The sequence below is a fragment of the Penicillium concentricum genome (genome assembly GCF_028827145.1).
Source record: "Penicillium concentricum strain IBT 3081 chromosome Unknown utg000004l_segment0_segment0, whole genome shotgun sequence".
Lineage (NCBI taxonomy): Eukaryota > Fungi > Ascomycota > Eurotiomycetes > Eurotiales > Aspergillaceae > Penicillium > Penicillium concentricum.
Genome location: NW_026622757.1, coordinates 1,286,739 through 1,305,943, shown reverse-complemented (window position 1 = coordinate 1,305,943; position 19,205 = coordinate 1,286,739). Strand labels below are relative to the sequence as shown.

Here is a 19,205-nt window from a genome sequence, read left to right as displayed (position 1 = left end):
GATGGAATGGAAATTTTGATATGAATTCGGACTTCTCAGGTCGTCTAGGCAGTCTAGTTTGCTACTCTGCGCCCTTTATACCAAAGTGTTAAAGTAAATGACTAAATGACGTCGCAACTTGAGTCGCGCGCAGCTAAGATTATGTTACATATTTTATGGACCCTATGGGGATATAATATTCGTCGGTGTGTAGTTATCCTCGTTTCTCCAACTTCTATCCGGGTCTATCGGAGCCGATGAGTTATGGGGTTCATTTTGCGGAGAGAATGGATATTCTCTAGCCAATAGACATCTTCCGGGGATATCGGCACCGCGTCAATCGGAGCCGTGATAAATAAGGTTCAAGGAGATTTCAGATGCCCACAAAAGTTGAAGATGTCCCAATCTCATAGGATCACGTGGAAATATGGATCTAGACGGGGATATCGGGAACCCGAAAAGTGTCTCACTCTCGTCCAACTTGGTACTTAGCTCCTTCGGCAAAGCGAATTTGACAGCTAACTTGGCAGCTAACTTCCCCAGATTGTGAGCATGACCCCGGGCCGAAAATTTGTACCCCGAAGCTGGGAAGAATGCGGAGGTAGTAGGCACATGGTATGAGAAGCCTGGAGTATTAAATCTACGAAACTCCCCACCAAACAGCAGAACTCTTTGGATTATCTTGATTCTCTTTCAAATCTCCCTTGGACACTCTTGTCCATCTTTTTTTCCTCTTTTTTTTTCTCTCTCCCATTATGGGTCTTGATCAAGAGAAACCTGTTGAAAGTGTCCATCTGGAGGCTACACCGACGATGGATCCCACCGATATAAAGAAGTCGGAACAACTGAATGAAGTCTCAGGATCTGTTATGAGCTTGAAGGTAGCTCTCACCAGTTACCGGAATGCCATGCTATACAGTCTGTTCTTCTGCTTCTCTGCTATCCTCTGGGGTTACGACATGCAGGTCAGTGGTGGTCTTCTTGCCGCACCCGAGTTCCGCGCAGTGTTTGGATACACCCAACCTGATGGCACGACTATCCTTCCAGCGGAATGGCAAGCTGCTTTCAACATGATCGCCACAGTTGGTGGAATGGGTGGAAGTCTGCTCTGCGGTCCTCTCTCGCCTTACATGGGTCGACGGATGACTTTGACCATCGCATGTGTCATCTCCAGTGGCTCCGTCTTCTTACAGTTCTTTGCATTCACTCGAGGAGTTCTCCTTGCTGGAAAATTGATCAACGGAATCGCCCTTGGCATGTTCCTCGTCACCGCATGTGCCTACTGTTCTGAAGCCTGCCCTGTCGTTCTTCGCGGAATTACTATTGCCATGGTGAATCTCTTTGTTGTCATTGGTCAGCTCCTCGGGAACTGCCTCATCAAAGCTTTTGGTGGGCAATCAGACACCTTTGCTTACAGAATCCCCTTTGCCTTCCAGTGGGTTTTCCCGGCGATCCTTCTCTCTGGCGTGTGGTTCTGCCCTGAATCACCCTACTGGTACGTCCAAAGGGGCAAGCATACCGAGGCGAAAAAGTCCCTCGAGCGATTCCAGACTGGCGGAAGCATTGATAGCTGGCTCATTGAGATCCAAGAAACAGTTCGCATTGAAGAGGAATCAGCATCGTCCGCTGGTTACTTGGATTGTTTCCGAGGAACTGATCTTCGTCGAACCCTGATTATCATGTCCGTTTGGACCATGAACTCTTTCAGTGGTGTCAACTTTGTGCTGAGTTACTCAACCTACTTCTTCCAAAGTAAGTCCTTCCAAGTTGACAACTTATTTCTGTTTATTAATGAGATTTTTCAATAGTCGCCGGCATCCCCACCTCTGCATCGTTCGACATGGGCGTTGGTGTGACAGCAGTTGGTGTCCTCGGAAACATCTGCTCCTGGTTCGTCATCAACACCATCGGCCGGCGAGCGCTCTTCCCTGGCATGCTCGTTCTCACTGCCATTCTCTTCATCATTGGCATTCTCGACGTTGTACCAAATTACAACTCCTCCATTGCTATGGGGCAGTGCGTATTGATTATCATCTGGAACTTTTTCTATGATCTCACACTTGGACCTCTTGGATACGTGATCTGCGGAGAGATGTCTTCTACTCGGTTGCGGTCATATACCGTCAGCATTGGTTTCTTCACACAAAACTTCTGGACTTTGATTATGACGCTTACCGTGCCTTACATGATCAACCCCGATGAAGGTAACCTCCGGGGCAAGACAGGCTTTATCTTTGGTGGATTCTCTATCATTGCCTCTATTTGGACTTATTTCTGTTTGCCAGAGAGCAAAGGCAGGACCTTTGAGCAGCTGGATCATATGTTTGAGCAGAAGATATCGGCACGCAAATTTGGCTCGTATGACCAAACACCAAATGAGGCATAAGCTCGGGTTAGCTTTTCTATCCGGGGTATAAATTCCGGCCTCTATATTAGCATCAATGCAACACACAAAAGCACTGCTAAACAGCTGTATAAATACATACTACCATGATACCTCTCTCAGTGATGCCCGCTCTCGATCCCAGTAAATTCGTAATCAATGCACTCCAAGATTAGCAGCTCTTTAATAGTCGATGCCAAGGGGGATGTCGGCTCGCTAAGAGCAGTATATCCTTTGGTGGTACTACGATTGTGCAGTAAAGTACCTATATTCCCTACGACATCTAACCCTGAGTTGTAGTGCTGCAGATCTTACCATTATTGATAAGATAACTTCTAATGCAATCCGATATATTAGGTACCCTACCCCTGCAACGCTAGCTTTCTTAGCTGCTTCACGCGAGACCCCCGCGCTATAAATGTCAAGGACTTCTTGGCTTTATTATAAAAGAGTGCCTTGCCATTTTTGATAATTGTGATAGAATAATTGACTCGGCTGAATGTATTGCTATGCTTTCATCCATGAGGCTGTCTTATAAATGGACTTATTCCTCCTTTTCCTTCTCATTTCGCCTTGATATTGTGCTCCTTATTCTTGGCTATATTTCACTATATCTTTCGGCATGTTGCTTTTCCATTCTTAAATTTGGCAGCAAAGCCGAGGTTGGAAAGGTAGGTTTTGGGCAAAACCTACGGTGGCCGCATCGATGAGACAAATGTTGTAATAGCCTGCGTTATCGCCCAGCAATGGGTTGGGGTAACTTCACCAAGTGATTCAACGGCATAACCCCCGAGTCTTCGGACTTCCACCGATAATAGCAGGCTTGGGCAAAGTTTGGGCATCAGCCAGACTCGTTAAGACTAGTACAATAAACCAGATGCTCTACTCGTCAGCCAAGATCTTCCCCACGTTTTAATCAGCTCTTTGCCGTGGGGGCCCCATTCTGGGGTTTCCCCGCATATGATCCTTTGAGATGATCGCTAGTCCCCTTGAGGCAGGTAGGCTCTGAAATTCGCGGGGAAGCAAAAGACGGCTGCTTTTTTTCAAGACTTTTCAAGCTTGTCTTGAATCAAGGGGGGCGGCGTCGTCCCGAGGTCATTACTATCACACTTCGGTCCCATATCCCGGCATTGGTTCTATATTATATATATATTCTTCTATCTACCTTAATTTCACAGAATTTTCTTCTCCACTTCTATTATACGAAATCAACTCCACTATGGCGAACCATGTGCCCCCAGATGTGGACTCAAAGGCCAATATCGCCGAAGTTCCCACCATCAGCCATGCAGAAAGCAATCAAGTACACTCCAGATTTAAGTCTGCCAAAAATGCCGACGGCGACACGGCCATGGCGCTCTTCGATGACCCGGACGAACTCCACGAGGAGGTCGATCCTGTGGAAGCGAGGAAGCTATTGTGGAAGATTGACTTAATGATCTTGCCCTACTTGGCTGTTTGTTATGCATTCTTCTATATTGATAAGGTCAGTCTCTTGGATTGAACATCTTTTTTGGCCGAAAAGCTATGCTAATAGCACGTATCTTGGAAACAGACAACGTTGAGCTATGCTGCTATTTTTGGGATTCAGGAAGATCTCGATTTACATGGAACTCGGTATAGCTGGCTGAGCAGTATCTTCTATTTTGGCTTCTTGGCATGGGCATTCCCTACCAATTTTCTGATGCAGCGTCTTCCGATTGGTATTATTATCCCATTATACGTCTAATAATTTGACTGGATACCCATCTAATACATGTTTTAGGGAAATATTTAGGTGCGAATATTTTCATGTGGTTCGTTGGACTGATATCGAAGATAATACGACCAGATACTAACATTCCTCTTCCAGGGGTGTCTTCCTCATGATCCAAGCTGCCTGTAACAGCTTTGAGACACTCGCCGTTCTTCGAGCCCTTGGTGGTGCCGCCGAGGCCTGCGCTGACCCAGCTTTCATGCTCATCACGAGCATGTGGTATACCCGCCGTGAACAGCCAGTACGTCTTGGACTGTGGTATACAGCGAATGGCCTCGGTATTGCATTGGGTGGGCTACTAGGCTACGGAATTGGTCATCTTCGTGGCGCACTACCGTCTTGGAAGTACGAGTTTCTCGTGATGTATGCTGATCCTCGCCCTCATTGAGAATTCTCATTTTACTAACTCATTTTTAGCGGTGCCCTGTGTTCTACCTGGGGTATTGTCATGTTTATCTTCCTCCCAGATTCACCCGTTACAGCTCGTGGGCTTACCAAGAGAGAACGTCGCATGGCTGTTGAGCGTTTGCGAGAAAATCAGACTGGTGTCGAGAACAAACATCTCAAGCCATATCAGATTTTGGAGGCTTTTATGGATTATAAGCTCTATATATTCTTCATTCTTGGTGCTGTTTGTATGTGACTTGTGCCATGCCCAAATCGGTTCCAATTAACATCTACACAGGCAATATTCCCAACGGTGGTATCTCGAACTTTGGCACCATCATCATTAAAGGGTTTGGTTTCTCAACATTGGTGACAACTCTTATGCAGGTATGAATAATATGATAGCTACATAAGCTTCAGCTAACACAATATGCACCTTAGATTCCATACGGCTTTATCATTGCCATCTCGATTTTGACATGCGTCTTCCTCAACGACCGCTACGAAAATCGACGATGCGTGTTCATCCTCATCTTCCTAATTCCTAACCTTGCCGGATCCTTTGGTCTTCGCTTTGTTCCCGTCGAACACAGTGTGGGCCGCTTGATTTGCTATTACCTCACAGGCCCGTACAATGCTGCATTTGTACTTGTTTTGAGTATGCAAATGGCCAACACCGCTGGTAAGTAACATTTCCCCTCGGCTCACCCTTAATCTAAAACATCACATATACCAATGCTAATATGTATTTAGGCCATACTAAAAAAGTCGTCACCAACGCCGTGCTCTTCTTGGGATACTGCACCGGAAACATTGCTGGGCCGTTCTTCTATAAAACCGATCAATCGTGCGTTTTCCCCTATGATAATTCTATCATCTCCAGAATCAGAGAGCTAACACAACTTATAGACCTACCTATCCGCTCGGCATCTGGTCCATGATTGTCTCGCACTTGATTGAGGCCGTTTTAATCAGCATTCTTGGTCTATTGCTGCGCTGGGAAAATCAAAAGCGCGATCGTATCCAGTCCCAGATGGAGGGTGGTCTCGAGGGGAGAGATCTGGATGCGACTGCATTTTTGGATTTGACGGACCGAGAAAACCTGAAGTATGTCTCTTTGCCTTGTCCTATTTCTATTTTGCTGTCCTTCAAATGGTAGGAAGAAAGCTAATGGTTTCCAACAGCTTCCGATACATCTATTAACTGTTAGATTCTTCTCTTCATGGTCATGAATCTACATACAACATCGGAGTGGATATTATGAACGTATTTATATTTTGCACTAGGATTCAATTTCAGAAGTGACCCACGAAGTATATTCATGATTAGATTGAGGAATAGCAGAAACTCTCAAGACAAGCCTATTACCAGCTTCCTATGGCTGTTTTACTCATATTTCACACGAGAATCTGATGTCTAGTCCTTTTCCCGTGGGGTGTTTCTGAACAGTATGAGATTGAGCAAAGAAACCGAGTAATATCCGTTCCAGTGTAGCCCATCTAATTAATTATAGAAAACCTCACGAAGAAAGAGAGAAATGACAGGACATGATTTCTCACGACGTAAGAAAGAAATCTGAGGGAGAAGAAAGCGAGAACAATACTCCGAGTGTAAATGTCCGATCTATTGTCTGGGTATTCTAATCACACAAGAGAGCCCAAGCTAGATAACCCAATAGAATTTGGAGATTGGTAAGACCAATGCACGATCCAGTACGACATTGACTCTAGTACAGTATTCGGATATCATTGGACTGCCACGTATCGGAGGATGGCTATGGGAAAGATGGGATTGCTCACATCTTCGTTGGACAAGAAGATAGAATCCGTGTCTGTGAGATGGCCAGTCGTCATGGGCCATTGTCATTGGTTGTACGAAACAGAGAAGAGCATACAAGACTAGATGTGATGTGCAATGCAGAGCAACCTTTGCTCGAATGACCTTCCTTCACTTGACTGCTGAAAGAAACGACAGTATCCTGTAGATAACGCTCCGCATTCCTTCTTATATCACAAACATCTAAGCAAGATCTCCCCGAGAGACTCGAGCGTTCTGTTATAGAAACGCCGGTTGACAGATTCACAGAAATGATGAACACGCCAGATGGAGCCGTATTCCACCGGGCCTATGCACAGGATGACAGGGGCCTCGAAAACGAAGCCATGGCCATCATCCTTGGAAGTGCTGTGCCCTTGAATTCCTATTGTCGTGCTAACTGATTCGCAGGATGGAAAACAACTGTTTCTCGAGAAATATTACTTCTTCAACAACCATATGGACTCGAAGACTGCATCGGCAGTCTTGATATATGCAAACGAGGGGAAAGGGTTTCTCGACTCGCGAGATTCCAATGGGAAAATAGATACGCTGGAAGTAGGGCTAGATACTAGTAATGGTTTGAGGATCCTCGTTTTGGATGAAGGGCGGGATACATTCGTTCATCAGGATGTGCAGATGAGGCGTTTCTTCCAGGTGTGGAAGGACCGGGTGTTCGGAGAGGCATCGAAGGATTGAACTGATTTGCTTTTCTCAAATTGCCGACATGTAAAGAGAGAGCAAGAATAATGTGTTGCAAGGGACAGCAAATATCCACCTTAGACAGAGACATTCATTCGTTGTTTAAGGTAGATATCGAGTCATCATCCAGCACGCGGTTGAAAACAGAAACAAAATTGCCGGGAAGAGCGTTGAGTCGGAAAACGGCGAGTGTCGCAACAAAACATCCATGGATGTTATGAGAATGGGCGCTATAATAGAAGAGCTCAAAGTTGTATTTCGCAATTTATAAACACAGATGAAGTACAGAATGATAGGTAGTAATACAGCCACATGTATGCAAATGAGGGTCACGCCAGACGCCCTCTAACTCGATCACCGCCGACGATTGCCGCCACCCAAGAAAGCCTTCTTCTGGCGAACATAGCTCGCCACAACGTTCTCCACGCTGCGACGGTCGTGCGCCTTGTCTCTCAGGTAGAACAATCTCGCTCTTCTGCGCTTCTTCTCCGATCGCTGGACAATCTCCACGCTGTTCACGTTGGGACTGAAGACCTTGACCGACATCTCAACAGCAACACGAGTGAGCTCATTTCGCATAAGGAACGACGTTTCAATTCCGCGCAACTTGATGCTCAGCACAATTCCGTTGAATGGGTCGCCGTTCTTGAATGTCACTCGTACGATATCGCCGGTCTTGACACTCTTCGGGTTTCGTCGGTAGTCGAACATTGCCTTACGCTCGCCCGTGGGGTCGAGAACTGCCAGTTGCGATTCGGTAACCGCTGCGATAGGGTCCTTGCATGCTTTGCGAGCAGACGGCGGAGCAGGGTAGATCTTGAGGGGCTCGCGCTCTACATGAGATAGCGACAATCAGTAAAGCTCGCCTTGTTATGACTCAATTGAAGAAGACATACCAGGATCCGGACGGAAGCGAAGAGGGATTTGAGTTAGGAATTGCTCAGGCATGTTCGGGGGAAGAGGTACCCGTTCGGGTCTCTTTGAATAGGCCGTCGAAATGAATCGACGGTTAATGAAGGGTTGGATAGGCTCTGAAGCCCTCACCAAGGACCTTAAGCAGCCCAGCGGGCGCATTGCTGGTAGAGCCGCCATAGTTGTGATGTGGATGTCAAGTCAAGAAAGTCGGAGTCGAGTTTTGGCCGGATCGGCAGAATTTCCGCCAAGCCTCCTGTTGCCCGTTCGGGGGTTTCGACGATAACGCGACTGTTTTTTCTCCCCCAACTCCAGGATACCAATCAACCTCGTTTTCTTGTTGCTTTGGGGAAAGTTTATCGTTTTAGTGATTACTACTTTCATACCCTGAATCGCTTCATACATAGCCTCTGATCACACACGATGGCGCAAATCGCCATGAGCAGGCTCTTCCGCCAGAGCACCACCAGCTCGGTGCGCCAGTCAATTCTGAGACCGATGCAGGCCCGCAGCTACGGTTCAAACTCAGGTATGCATTAATATATCCATCATAGTATCAAATACTCATCGGAGTCGACCGGAACAGCAATCCCAACCTTCACCTCAACACCCTCCCCCGAGTTAAACGAAGCCCTGGAGCGGTTCCGCAATGAGCTGTTCATACCCCTTGGTCTTCCCAAGCGACAGAGAAAGAGCGTGTTCAGGGAGAAATACGCCAAGCAATTGGAAAATGAGCCGATTGTCGTGAAGATCAGCGAGAACGAAGAGTTCACCCTAACGCCCAAGAAGCACCACGAACTGCCCTCGAAGAAAGAGGCTCTCGAGGTTCTCAACATGATGGTCGCGACCAAGAACTTCAGCAACCTTTTCCCGTACCTCAGTGGACTCCGGATGTCAAACTATGCCATCACCAGCGATCGGTGGGAGTATATTATTCGCAAAACCAGCGAGGCTGGCAAGCTTTCAACCATTATCGAGTGCGCCAGGCAGTCTAACCGCACCGGCTTGAGTCTCAGCAACAGGAACATCACTCGCCGTCTGTTCTTCGAGCTTCACAAGACAGCCGCGAAAGCGGACTTCAAGGGTGTCCCAACCGTTAAAGCTCTGAGACTCGCGAGGGAGGCAGCTAGCCTGATGGATGCCGAGGAACACTCCGTTCCGAACATCGAGGAAGACCCCAAACACCAGCCTTTCGTTATTGGTACACTTTTGGAACTCAGTGCCGCCTGTGCGAAAATTAAGGAGGCCGATATATCCTTGGTCCGTGGCTATGCTCAGAAGCTTGATGCAGCCTGGTCCCGAGGAAATTTCAAGGACGATGCGACCACTCGCTTCGGAAACGTTGAGAGAGTCGAGGAGAACCTTGCCCTTTACAACGGCATGCGTTTGAGCCTTAAGATGTCCAAGTTATCAGAAGAGACTGGGACTTTCAAGGCTCGCTGCGATGCGCTGGAGCCTGTCCTGATCTCGCAGTTGAAGCAAGTGAAGAACGTTGACGTGCTTGATGACAAGGTGGTTAAGCAATTGCTCGAGCCAAAGCTCAAATAAAAGGTTGAGGAAAACGCATGAGCTTGGTTGTGATTCCTTTTGGTGTTGATTGAGCCACATCGGCATGTATATTACTGTACTTCCCAGATATTTTGGAGCTGGCCTGTATTTCAGAGAATAGATATTTTATTTCCTGCCACATCTGATCCCGCTAGGTGCTATTTCAGATATACGCAATAGTTTGGTCAATTTCATTACCAAACGTCCCAGCAGTTCAAGTTTCAAGTACGCTCCAAGGAAATGCTATTTCAATCGGTCAATTTGGATTGACACGCTCATAAACACAATTCCAAGGTATGATCCTTGCTGATGCGGGCTCGGCCGGGAAGAGTAATGGTGCCGCCGACAACAGCAGGGCCAGAGACGGTGAGCTAGAGACGTGAATGTTAGTTGTGTATGAAAGCGGTGGAACTGAGCGTGGCATACCTGTCCCTCTGCTGTGTCGTCAGGAGAGCCTTCGGGCACATTGGTCAGAGTAATTTCCGTGCTACTCAGTGGAGCACCGAAGTGGCTAGGACCGGTGAGGCATCTATAGTCAAAGGCATTTGTCTGGGCAATCGCACCAGCAACACCGGGACCGGTCAGGGCATACACAACCCGAGCCCCAGTGAAGATTCTAAGCTCGGTCAATTGCTCGGAGGTAAGATGGGCAGCAGGGTTGCCATCAATGCGGTGGGAGATGCAGAGCAAGCGCACTTCATCTAGCGAAAGCTCAGAAGTGGGGCTGACACGAGCCAATTGGCTGAAAAAGTTGCGTGTCGGCATGTTTCCTGCATCTAAAGTCCGTGCCTGGAGCCAGCGTCCAAGAGAGGAAATGATACCAGTGTGCGGGCGCATGATATTGTCGTGGTACTCAGCCATGGTTTGCGATGAAGCGACAATGACTGTGGGAGACACGCCAGCCGTAGCCAAAGCAAAATCGACATTCTCTCCAGCGACCGAGTTAAGGGCGATGGATGAGTTGGCAAACAGTGCAGCCAGAGTTGTGCAAAGCGGGTAGGACCGTGAAAGAGAGTCGATAGAAAGAACAATATCGGTTGGGTTGAAACGCTGGGTACGAGGGAGAGAGGAGGTTATGGCTCCAATGGCAGACACAAGGTTCTAGTTGAATGTTAGTGAGAGTGGTATCACCACGGGATGGGTTTGTCTTACTTCTGGCTGGAAATCGATGAATTTGCCGGACTGTGAGGAGGACGGCCAAACAGTGCTGACGGCAGGGGTTTCTGTCTTTGGGTCATACTGCGGTACATCACAGCTGGCGAGTTCCTTGAACTCCTCGACCAGTTCATGCCAAACTGCAACCTTCAGACTTTGCTTGGCGTCCTCGGGAACTTCGTTCCAGTCCATGTGTCGGTTGCCATACTTGGCGACCCAAAGGACGAGCGACAATTGATTGTTACCCTTGGCAATAAGAGACAGGTCAAGAGATCCGGCTTCGGCAATAAGAACATCCGCGTTGACCTGTTGTAGATGCGCTGATAGTGTCTCCGCTGGAAGGTTGTGCGGCACAATGACCGTCTTGTATCCATAGAAAGCACCGGCTAGATTGAGCAAGGTTAGACATCCAGACTAACACACTAAATGGCAGTAGACATACCAAAGATTGTAGCTAGAAGCTCGATGGAGTCTGTAAGGCAAACAGCCACCGTCTTCGCGCCGGAGTTTTGGAGATGATGACCGATAACGTTGATTTCTTGGGTCACTTGGTCCAAAGAGTGTTCGATAGCCTTTCGACCTAGGACAGTGTAGATCTTGCCTTGCTTTCCCGACATAGTACCATCCTCATTTAGAGCTCCACGCATAGCGGTCTTCCAGATATCGCGCAGGTCTCCTCTGCGACCGCCAGTCCATTTCGGAGCGCCCGGGTCCTTGACATTCAGTCCAAAACGAAGGGGCAAGCCATGGGGGTTTCCAGGCACCTGTAAGTAGCAGATTCACCCTGTTGGCGGATTGGGGATGCTGTAGATTGGCGAGCAAGTAGGAACGGATGCACATCTGGATCTCGAGACGAGATGAGAGAGTAAAGCCCAAATGTGACGACAACCCCGGCGACAAGGGTAGTGTATATATTCCAGTCGGCGAGGGCATCGGCCACCAAAGCATCTACCTTCTCCACGAGTGAAGTAATAGCAGCCATTTTGATGTGCAGAGGAAGAAGTGTCAACAATCGGGGACTATGACGTTGAGGGGCACGATAAGGGGTGTGTCAGCTTGGCCGGGTCAACTTATGCCCGTGCAACCCCTTCCTCGAGCCCCGAGCGCAGCCACTTTGGGATCGTCAACCCGTCTTATGGTCAACAATAATGACTTTCTAAAAGAATAATTGTTCATAGCTACATGCATTACTAACTAACAGTTCCTCGTGTTTCACCCCAGGTAAGTGCTGAACAAGTTCATAATATCAGTGAGTGCAATCCCTCATGTCAAAAAGAGAAAGAAAAAAAAACAGTCTAAGCATGTACGGACCGGTGGCTAACTTCACGATTCCAGTCTCGAGTCAATCTCGCCTCGTTCTCTGCCCTTGATATCAGCTTCAACACAGTAGCAATGGCGACTCAATCTCTTCCTTCCACCCCGAAAGCGACACCTCCCCTGGCTCCTCCCACCCCAGAGGGTAACCTGACCCCTGGAAAATGGCGACACCCTCAGCTCGATGAGATCGTCCGGCGCCAAAATGCAGCTACGTTTGATCAGAAAAACGTGAAGAAGCTGGTTTGGAACAGTGCAGCTTTGGCAATGAGCTGGACATTTGGATCTACCTTCAAAAACTAGTGAGTGCGATAAGAACTCCGGTGCGTCGCGTCGCGTGCTAACAAGCTCGTCTAAGTTCACGCCAAATTTTTGATACCAACCATTTGTATCAAGAAATCCCGTTATTCATCCTCCAGCTCTTCTTCGTTTTCAATATCCTAGTGGCACTCTATCCCCTCTTCCGGCCAAAGGACGACCTCTCCGACATTCCTCTTACCCCCACCCAACGCTCACTTCTTGGCTTGGATCCTGCCGTCACACCACCAGCAACCCCTGGGACAACATATGTTACCCCACCCAGATACCGACTTTCCACTTCACGTAAGGCCAGTCCTGCAAGCAGACAGAGCTCGCCTATGTCCGCAAATGCAAGCTTTTCTGAGCGACGCTCTTCTATCGGCACACCCTTCTCGCCTGCCTCCAGCCCTCTTCTTTATAAAGCAATGTCAAATGGGGCAATGTCAAATGGGGCAATGTCAAATGGAGGCAGAGAATCTGTTCAACGCCAGAGCTTTGGGTCCCAGAGCTTTGGATCTTCTGCATCCCCCCTGGCTCGAAGTAACTCCTTTGGAGAGTCGACCTCGAGCATGGGCCCAAGTACGCCTTCTCCGCTCATGGGCAAACGGGGAAATTTGGGAGTCAAGAACAAGTGGCTATATGAGAGGAGCCGGCGGCTTTCGGCCAGCGGAGGAACTCTCTGATTCTCTGCAGTCTTCTGATCAATTTTGCAAACGGGCGCTTGGGTCATTCATGGTTATGGTGTTTAATGTCATAGCGGTTCTTTCATTTACAATGTATTACAAAGATACCAATTCAAGGTTTATTATTACAAGCTGCTTTCATTGACAAATATTTGTTTATTTATAAAAAGTCGGGCTGTTGGATATCTTTTCCGTCCCTCGGTATGGATGGATGCTAAAAGTTTCTTTTGATAGATGCGAGGAAATGGTAAGAATATAAACAAGAGAGACTTATATTAGACAAGTTAGCATTCTGCTGTGATCTTAGTCCTCTGTAAATCGTGGTGGCATTCAGCCGATCTTCCATACCCCGTGTTCAGGCCAAGATCCCGCGCCCGGACGATTAGGACCGCCAACCACTTCTAGCACTTGGCAAATAGGCAATCTCTCACCTACACATTAACGTTTGCTGTGAAAATCTGCATGAAGCCCACAACGGCGTGATCTAGCAGCTCTTTCCTTCCGCTATGGGAGCTTCGGAGTCCAAGCTTGTCTTCAAACAGGGCATCTTCCGCCTCTCGGAGGAACAGGAGATCCCCGCAGACGACCCCTACTGGACCAGAGTACGTTCTGATACAAAATGAATATCTGTCCTGAATACTTGGAGGCTAACCACACCGGCAGTTCTGGGAGCTTCCTGAATCAACCGAAGATGTCTTTAGCCTTTTCACACCGGCCGACATACGACGCACGCGCGATCATGCCTTGCCCAACTTCCAAACACTCCTACTCGCAGTCACCTCGCAACTAACTGTTTTGAAAAACCATCCCTCGTTCCCCGACCCAGATCTTGCCCCCGAACGTGATGTCCTCAACTGCATTCGGATCCTCACTCGCCTCCTCCCCTATGTTTACGAGGCGGAGCATCTGGAGGAATGGGAGGATAATTTCTTCTGGGCGACTCGAAGGAGGAGGACCAGACAGTCACAGATTGCTGGGGAGGTCATCTTTGACGACGCACAACCGGAGGATAACCAAGAGGCGACATCACCGCGCGCAGAGGATTACGAAGATGTGAAACCTCTTGCCGAGGAGTTGATAGACACATTGATGGACTTACTCTTCTTTGCCGACTTCACAATCCCTCGACTTCCAAGTGCGAAGAGCAAGGTCTCTTTTTCGATTTGGCAGAGTGGTGTTGGCTGCAACACGGCTATGGGGTCCAACAAAACATTGGAGAGCAACCGATGCGAGATTCTACGACTTATGCTTACACTGACTGGCAAGGCCATGTATTTGCCGCCTAGTGAGTCCGGAGTCTGATGTGGCCAAGGTATTCCACCATTTACTGACTGGTATAGATACATTGCCCGTCCAAGGCGTCAAGGCAATTACTTACATCACAACTTGCCAAGATAAGCAGGCTGTCTTGACCCTCCTTTGCTCCCTTCTCAATACCGTATGTTCTGCTCAATCGGCGGTAGGGGCCCATGCTAATTCAAAACAGGCAATGAAGTATAACCCTGCGTCGTGGAGAGTCCCATACGACCACGTAGTTTGGAAAGATCCCAAGCAGATATTGGTGATTTATTGCGTGCAACTTCTTCTTGTCCTCTTGATGTATCCCATTCCAGAAGACGGCCGTGGAACTCCACCGAAGAATTATTATCGCCACTACTTCGGGAGGCTACATAGACCTCAAGACTTCCAATTTCTGGTGGATGGCATGACGAGAATTCTGAACCAACCGGTATTTATTCTCTGCTAAACCATGTATTCGGACATTATGCTGATTGATCAAACCAGATGCAAGCTACTGCTTCTTATCTTCCTGGGAGTCAGAAATCGGTGAAATGGGCCCCTGAGATGTTGGTCCTTTTCTGGGAGACCTTGCAATGCAACAAAAGGTTCCGGTCATTTATCATCGACTCCAATCGCTCCCATGATTTCCTTGTTCTATGTATCTTCTATGCGATGGAGTATAGGACGGATGCTTCCAAGCAAGGAGTGGTCCGGATGTGTGTTTTCATCCTTCAGACGATGAGCGCGGAGCCAACGTTTGGGAAGAGCCTAAACAACAGTTTCGAGGCTCAAGAGACATTACCGCAGTCGATCCGGCTACTCAAGTTCCGGGGGTCTTATGCCGACTATTTGATCATGGTTCGTCTTTTTTTCCCATCCAAGATCATAATACCATACTAACCGCCGCAGTCAATTCACACGTTGATGACAACTAGCAAGGGGAATCTAGACACTGTGTATCCTGCCATTTTAATTATCCTCAACAACGTTGCTCCCTATATCGAGCACATTTCTCCAAGCGCCTGCTCGAAGGTCATTCAACTTTTCTCTTCTATGTCTGCGCCCAGCTTCTTGTTGGCGAACGAGACCAACCACACTCTTCTTGCATCGTTGCTTGACTTCATCAACATAATCCTCGAGCACAAGTTCACCGGTAAACTCCCTATCCGGTCCTTCCCCTTCAGACAAGCAGTTTCTAATTTTATCTAGACAACCCATATCTCGTCTACTCGATACTGAAATATAAGCAACGCTTTGAAGCTGTGAGGGCTTTCACTCTCGAGAGTGGCCAGCAAGAGATCGAGCGGCAGAATGAGAAAAGGAAAGCTGGCAGTTCTTCAGATGTTGCCGTCAGCCCTACACTTTCACAGCAGTCAGAGGATGATCTACACACTCCTTCGGGTGCCCGGTCCCCGTTGACTAGAATTCCCGAAGAGAACAGCCCATTTGCAATTGGCGATGACGACTCCGATGATGAACGTGAGGAAGAGGGAACACAGACTCCATCTCAGTCATCATTCTCAGCTCAAACCTCACGTAGACCCTCCGTGACATCCACCATAGACGAGAACGGAGCGCAGCAGGTGCGAGCAATGTCCGAAAAGGCACGGGGAAAGAAACCTGCTGGGCATCCTCCTTTCTCTCGACAGAACAGCATGACCAGTCAGACAAGCATGTCTGCTATATTCACCCCCTCTGCCAGTGGCTTCACACCAACCGTCCCATGGGTAAGTCTATACAGACCAACGACCTTTCCTCCAAATTTTCCGCCACTAACAATATTTCCTAGCTCGAGTCTTGGTTGCCCGAACTTCCTTTGCACACGATCCTCACCATCATCTCAGCCATTGCACCTCATATTCCTGATGCAGCGCTCGCAAGCGCAGCTAGCCCGGAAGCCCGCACACTAATCCACAACCTCCCATCATTTGCTGAAGAGCCCGAGGTTACAAGTATAATCTCCGAGCCAACTCCCGTTCGCGTGCAATCATTCGAGTGGTCAGCACTTTCAATGGGCTGGTACGAATCGCTGCTGTGGGGATTCATCTTCTCCAGCGAGATGGTAGTCGGTTCCGCTTCTGGTGCAACTCCAGGAACAGTTGGTGTCTGGAACGGCACAGCCATTAAACTCTTCAGAGTCCAAGAAGCTGCCGCTCAAGGCCCGACCTTGCTTGCGCCCAAGGGTGCAGTTGATGCTGTGGGCAGCAACCTGGTCCAACGCATCGGAAACCTCAGCCTTCGGGGTCGGAACTCACAAGACTCCGGAGCTGCCTCTTCACCAAGTGTGCGGGAGGTTTAAGGTCATATTTCCGTGATGTACATAGTTTTCATTTCACAACTTGACCTCTTCTTCGACAATCTCGCTACCGTCCGTCATCAAATTCCCTGGATGACGGAGCTAGTCTTGCGATTTTCAAGTTTTTTTTTAGCACTTTCTGGCATTCATGCCAAATACCATACATTACTCTTCTCGATTTCTTGTAGTCAGTAAACAATAGGCCTCGCATCTCTAATTTTCTTTTTGGTGGTGTTTTCTAATAGTCAAGGAATCGGCCATATGATCCTCCATATGATACATTAAAAATAGTTCTGTATTCATAAAATATTCCATCTCGGCGTTATGGTCATGGATACAAACCCCTAGGGAAACACGTGAGTGCGAGTTCCGATCGTCATTGCAATTTGCCTCTTCGATTTTCAGTCAATTCACTTCACCTTCTTTAAACTCCAGCTCGATACGTGAAGGTGGATCAATTAATTGGATAATTTGGTCAGCTAATGCTCTCCGCCTTCATGTTATTCCTCTCTGGCGTTGTTGTGGCTCTCCTCGCGGGTCCGGATCCAGCCATTGCGGCGATCACCTCTAGCCTACAGAGCATCTTGAGAAACACCCACGGTAGCTCAGACTATGGGTATCCCACTGACCTAACAAGAGATCTCCTACCTGTGAGTTTATCTGCGATATCATATATCGATAAACTCTCTGTAGGGCTTTCCGCCATCTGGACAATGTTGTTAACCCGGGCGAATGTCTAGATTCCTGTTCATTCTCATAAGTAAGGATACTTCTCATGATGCTCGCTCCTAATTAATCATATACTGATTTTACCAAAGTGACTATTGGCGAGACGAGCCTTTTTATACTGGTATACCGGAGCTCTAGTGCCTAATGTCTGACTACCCCTAACATTACCATGCACAGGGCTCTCGCATGGCTGCACATCCACCGAAGCTGATGTATGGCTATACAACGGCACCCTCTATGTGAGTTTGGTTAAGCTATGAGATCTTGCCCGCTCTTCTGGGTAGCATACTAACCAAACAAGGTTGGCCATGATGAATCCGCCCTGACGGTGTCGCGCACTCTTGAATCCTTGTATATCAATCCAATCTTAGACGTTCTGGAGCGCCAGAACCCTGATAGTCCATTTATAACATCACCTACTAAAAAGTGAGTATCTGACCAGGGCTCAATACCCTCACTGCTGATGGTTTATCAAAACAGCGGCGTGTGGGATACTGTTCCCGACCAAACACTTTACTTCTTCATCGATGTGAAGACATCCGGCCCTGAGACGTTTAAAGCTGTCATTGCTGCTTTAGAACCTCTACGAGAGAAGGGTTACCTTACTACCGTCAAGGATGGCAAGACCATTACCAATGGACCCGTCACTATCATTGGAACGGGAGAGACCCCGTTCGACATGGTTGCGCCCATCAAAGACCGAGACTACTTTTTCGATGCCCCTCTCGCGGATCTCGATAATTTCAAGTACGCCCACATAACTAGCATTATCTCGCCCGTTGCTTCAACCGATTTTCAGGCAGCCGTCGGCAAGATAACTGCCGACACGGACCCAATTCTCTCAGACGACCAACTCAAAGCTCTCCGAGAGCAAATTGCCACTGCAAATGAGCGCGGAATCGGTGCTAGATATTGGAACACGCCGTACTTCCCAATTCGTACACGAAACCTTGTGTGGAGGACTCTTTTGAGAGAAGGGGTCATTCTGCTCAATGCCGATGATTTAGATGCTGTTGCGTCTTACTTTTGAGTGACAACAGGCCCCAAAATTGACATAAAGGCGGTACAGTAACTCATGCACTCGATTACATTGACGCCCCTCGCGTGGCTTTTTACTGGGATTGGATTAATAGCCATGATTGAATTTCCTTCCGGGGGCTTCCTTGATTCAATGATAGAAAGTACCGGATCCTCCGTCAATGTGATATTCATGTGTCTTAACGCTTCGTCTTCATCCTTCCCAAGACTTCCAAGATAAAGCCATCCATCAACTCCTGCCAAATGGATACCATGCCATATCTCACTCACTTCGCAGGCATAAACGGCACTTGTGTGGCGAATTCTTGACATCGATATGCTGAATTTGACGGCCAGCGCAGCGTTCATCCTCTTTTTCCATGTGGCGTTGACATTTGATGAATTCGCCACCTGTAGAGTGACCACAGGCGTACCGGAGCTGCAACTGGATGCATACCTCCTGCCTGTTGAGGTCAGGCACTAAGGTGCATAGTCAGTGAATTGTTTGAGCACGACGAGGTGACACAAATGTAGGCTCGCCTGGGAGGTCTCCAGAATGTCTGTGAGACATCTTAATAGGTATTCTCGGCGTGATTAGGTTAGGGCCCTGTTACACTTGATGTAAGTGTTGTAGAAGCCATGCATCTCGTGTCTGATGAGATATTAATCAAATTAGTCTTGCTCACCTTCAGTGGCATTTCTGGTTCTGCTTGTGTCCATGGGTAGCAGTTTGGGTTGAGGTGATAGGTTGAAGTCGTGGATGTAGGAAAAGACTGGCGAAGTGAAAGAACCGATGAGCAAACAGAGGTCCCACGCTTCCAAATGCAAGATATTGACTCATATTACTCCAATAGTAGGCGGCCTTGAGATGTCTTTTTGATACTCTTTTTTTGTGGTATTTTAGTGGTCTCATATATTCTGTTTACAACATAGATGCCTTTAGGACAT

At 48.0% G+C, this 19,205-nt stretch overlaps 8 protein-coding genes across 8 annotated transcripts; 6 read left to right on the top strand and 2 right to left on the bottom strand.

The window, feature by feature from the left end:
* Nucleotides 1–734: 734 nt before the first annotated feature.
* N7517_009447 (Major facilitator superfamily domain general substrate transporter) lies at nucleotides 735–2,365 on the top strand (the record flags this gene model as incomplete). Its single annotated transcript, XM_056727170.1, has 2 exons — nucleotides 735–1,731; nucleotides 1,788–2,365. 2 exons carry the CDS (start codon nucleotides 735–737, stop codon nucleotides 2,363–2,365), a joined length of 1,575 nt encoding a protein of 524 aa, XP_056575742.1.
* A 1,216-nt stretch (nucleotides 2,366–3,581) lies between these two features.
* N7517_009446 (putative MFS allantoate transporter) lies at nucleotides 3,582–5,708 on the top strand (the record flags this gene model as incomplete). The annotated part of the gene is made up of 10 exons (XM_056727169.1): nucleotides 3,582–3,848; nucleotides 3,918–4,065; nucleotides 4,128–4,158; nucleotides 4,215–4,481; nucleotides 4,536–4,753; nucleotides 4,804–4,892; nucleotides 4,947–5,187; nucleotides 5,259–5,352; nucleotides 5,415–5,612; nucleotides 5,690–5,708. The coding sequence occupies 10 exons, from the start codon at nucleotides 3,582–3,584 to the stop codon at nucleotides 5,706–5,708; spliced, it is 1,572 nt and encodes a 523-aa protein (XP_056575741.1).
* A 1,668-nt stretch (nucleotides 5,709–7,376) lies between these two features.
* N7517_009445 (mitochondrial 54S ribosomal protein bL19m) lies at nucleotides 7,377–8,114 on the bottom strand (the record flags this gene model as incomplete). Its single annotated transcript, XM_056727168.1, has 2 exons — nucleotides 7,377–7,855; nucleotides 7,919–8,114. 2 exons carry the CDS (start codon nucleotides 8,112–8,114, stop codon nucleotides 7,377–7,379), a joined length of 675 nt encoding a protein of 224 aa, XP_056575740.1.
* Nucleotides 8,115–8,357: 243 nt separating this feature from the next.
* On the top strand, nucleotides 8,358–9,482 carry N7517_009444 (uncharacterized protein; the record flags this gene model as incomplete). The annotated part of the gene is made up of 2 exons (XM_056727167.1): nucleotides 8,358–8,463; nucleotides 8,521–9,482. The coding sequence occupies 2 exons, from the start codon at nucleotides 8,358–8,360 to the stop codon at nucleotides 9,480–9,482; spliced, it is 1,068 nt and encodes a 355-aa protein (XP_056575739.1).
* Nucleotides 9,483–9,757: 275 nt separating this feature from the next.
* N7517_009443 (uncharacterized protein) lies at nucleotides 9,758–11,619 on the bottom strand (the record flags this gene model as incomplete). Its single annotated transcript, XM_056727166.1, has 5 exons — nucleotides 9,758–9,853; nucleotides 9,909–10,583; nucleotides 10,635–11,023; nucleotides 11,080–11,401; nucleotides 11,476–11,619. 5 exons carry the CDS (start codon nucleotides 11,617–11,619, stop codon nucleotides 9,758–9,760), a joined length of 1,626 nt encoding a protein of 541 aa, XP_056575738.1.
* Nucleotides 11,620–12,029: 410 nt separating this feature from the next.
* N7517_009442 (Nuclear pore complex component) lies at nucleotides 12,030–12,934 on the top strand (the record flags this gene model as incomplete). The annotated part of the gene is made up of 2 exons (XM_056727165.1): nucleotides 12,030–12,253; nucleotides 12,310–12,934. The coding sequence occupies 2 exons, from the start codon at nucleotides 12,030–12,032 to the stop codon at nucleotides 12,932–12,934; spliced, it is 849 nt and encodes a 282-aa protein (XP_056575737.1).
* A 506-nt stretch (nucleotides 12,935–13,440) lies between these two features.
* On the top strand, nucleotides 13,441–16,514 carry N7517_009441 (Hid1 family protein; the record flags this gene model as incomplete). The annotated part of the gene is made up of 8 exons (XM_056727164.1): nucleotides 13,441–13,536; nucleotides 13,598–14,219; nucleotides 14,275–14,372; nucleotides 14,421–14,663; nucleotides 14,720–15,073; nucleotides 15,125–15,368; nucleotides 15,425–15,942; nucleotides 16,005–16,514. 8 exons carry the CDS (start codon nucleotides 13,441–13,443, stop codon nucleotides 16,512–16,514), a joined length of 2,685 nt encoding a protein of 894 aa, XP_056575736.1.
* A 479-nt stretch (nucleotides 16,515–16,993) lies between these two features.
* On the top strand, nucleotides 16,994–18,270 carry N7517_009440 (uncharacterized protein; the record flags this gene model as incomplete). The annotated part of the gene is made up of 6 exons (XM_056727163.1): nucleotides 16,994–17,161; nucleotides 17,252–17,271; nucleotides 17,330–17,361; nucleotides 17,418–17,479; nucleotides 17,542–17,666; nucleotides 17,721–18,270. 6 exons carry the CDS (start codon nucleotides 16,994–16,996, stop codon nucleotides 18,268–18,270), a joined length of 957 nt encoding a protein of 318 aa, XP_056575735.1.
* Between the last annotated feature and the right edge of the window lie 935 nt (nucleotides 18,271–19,205).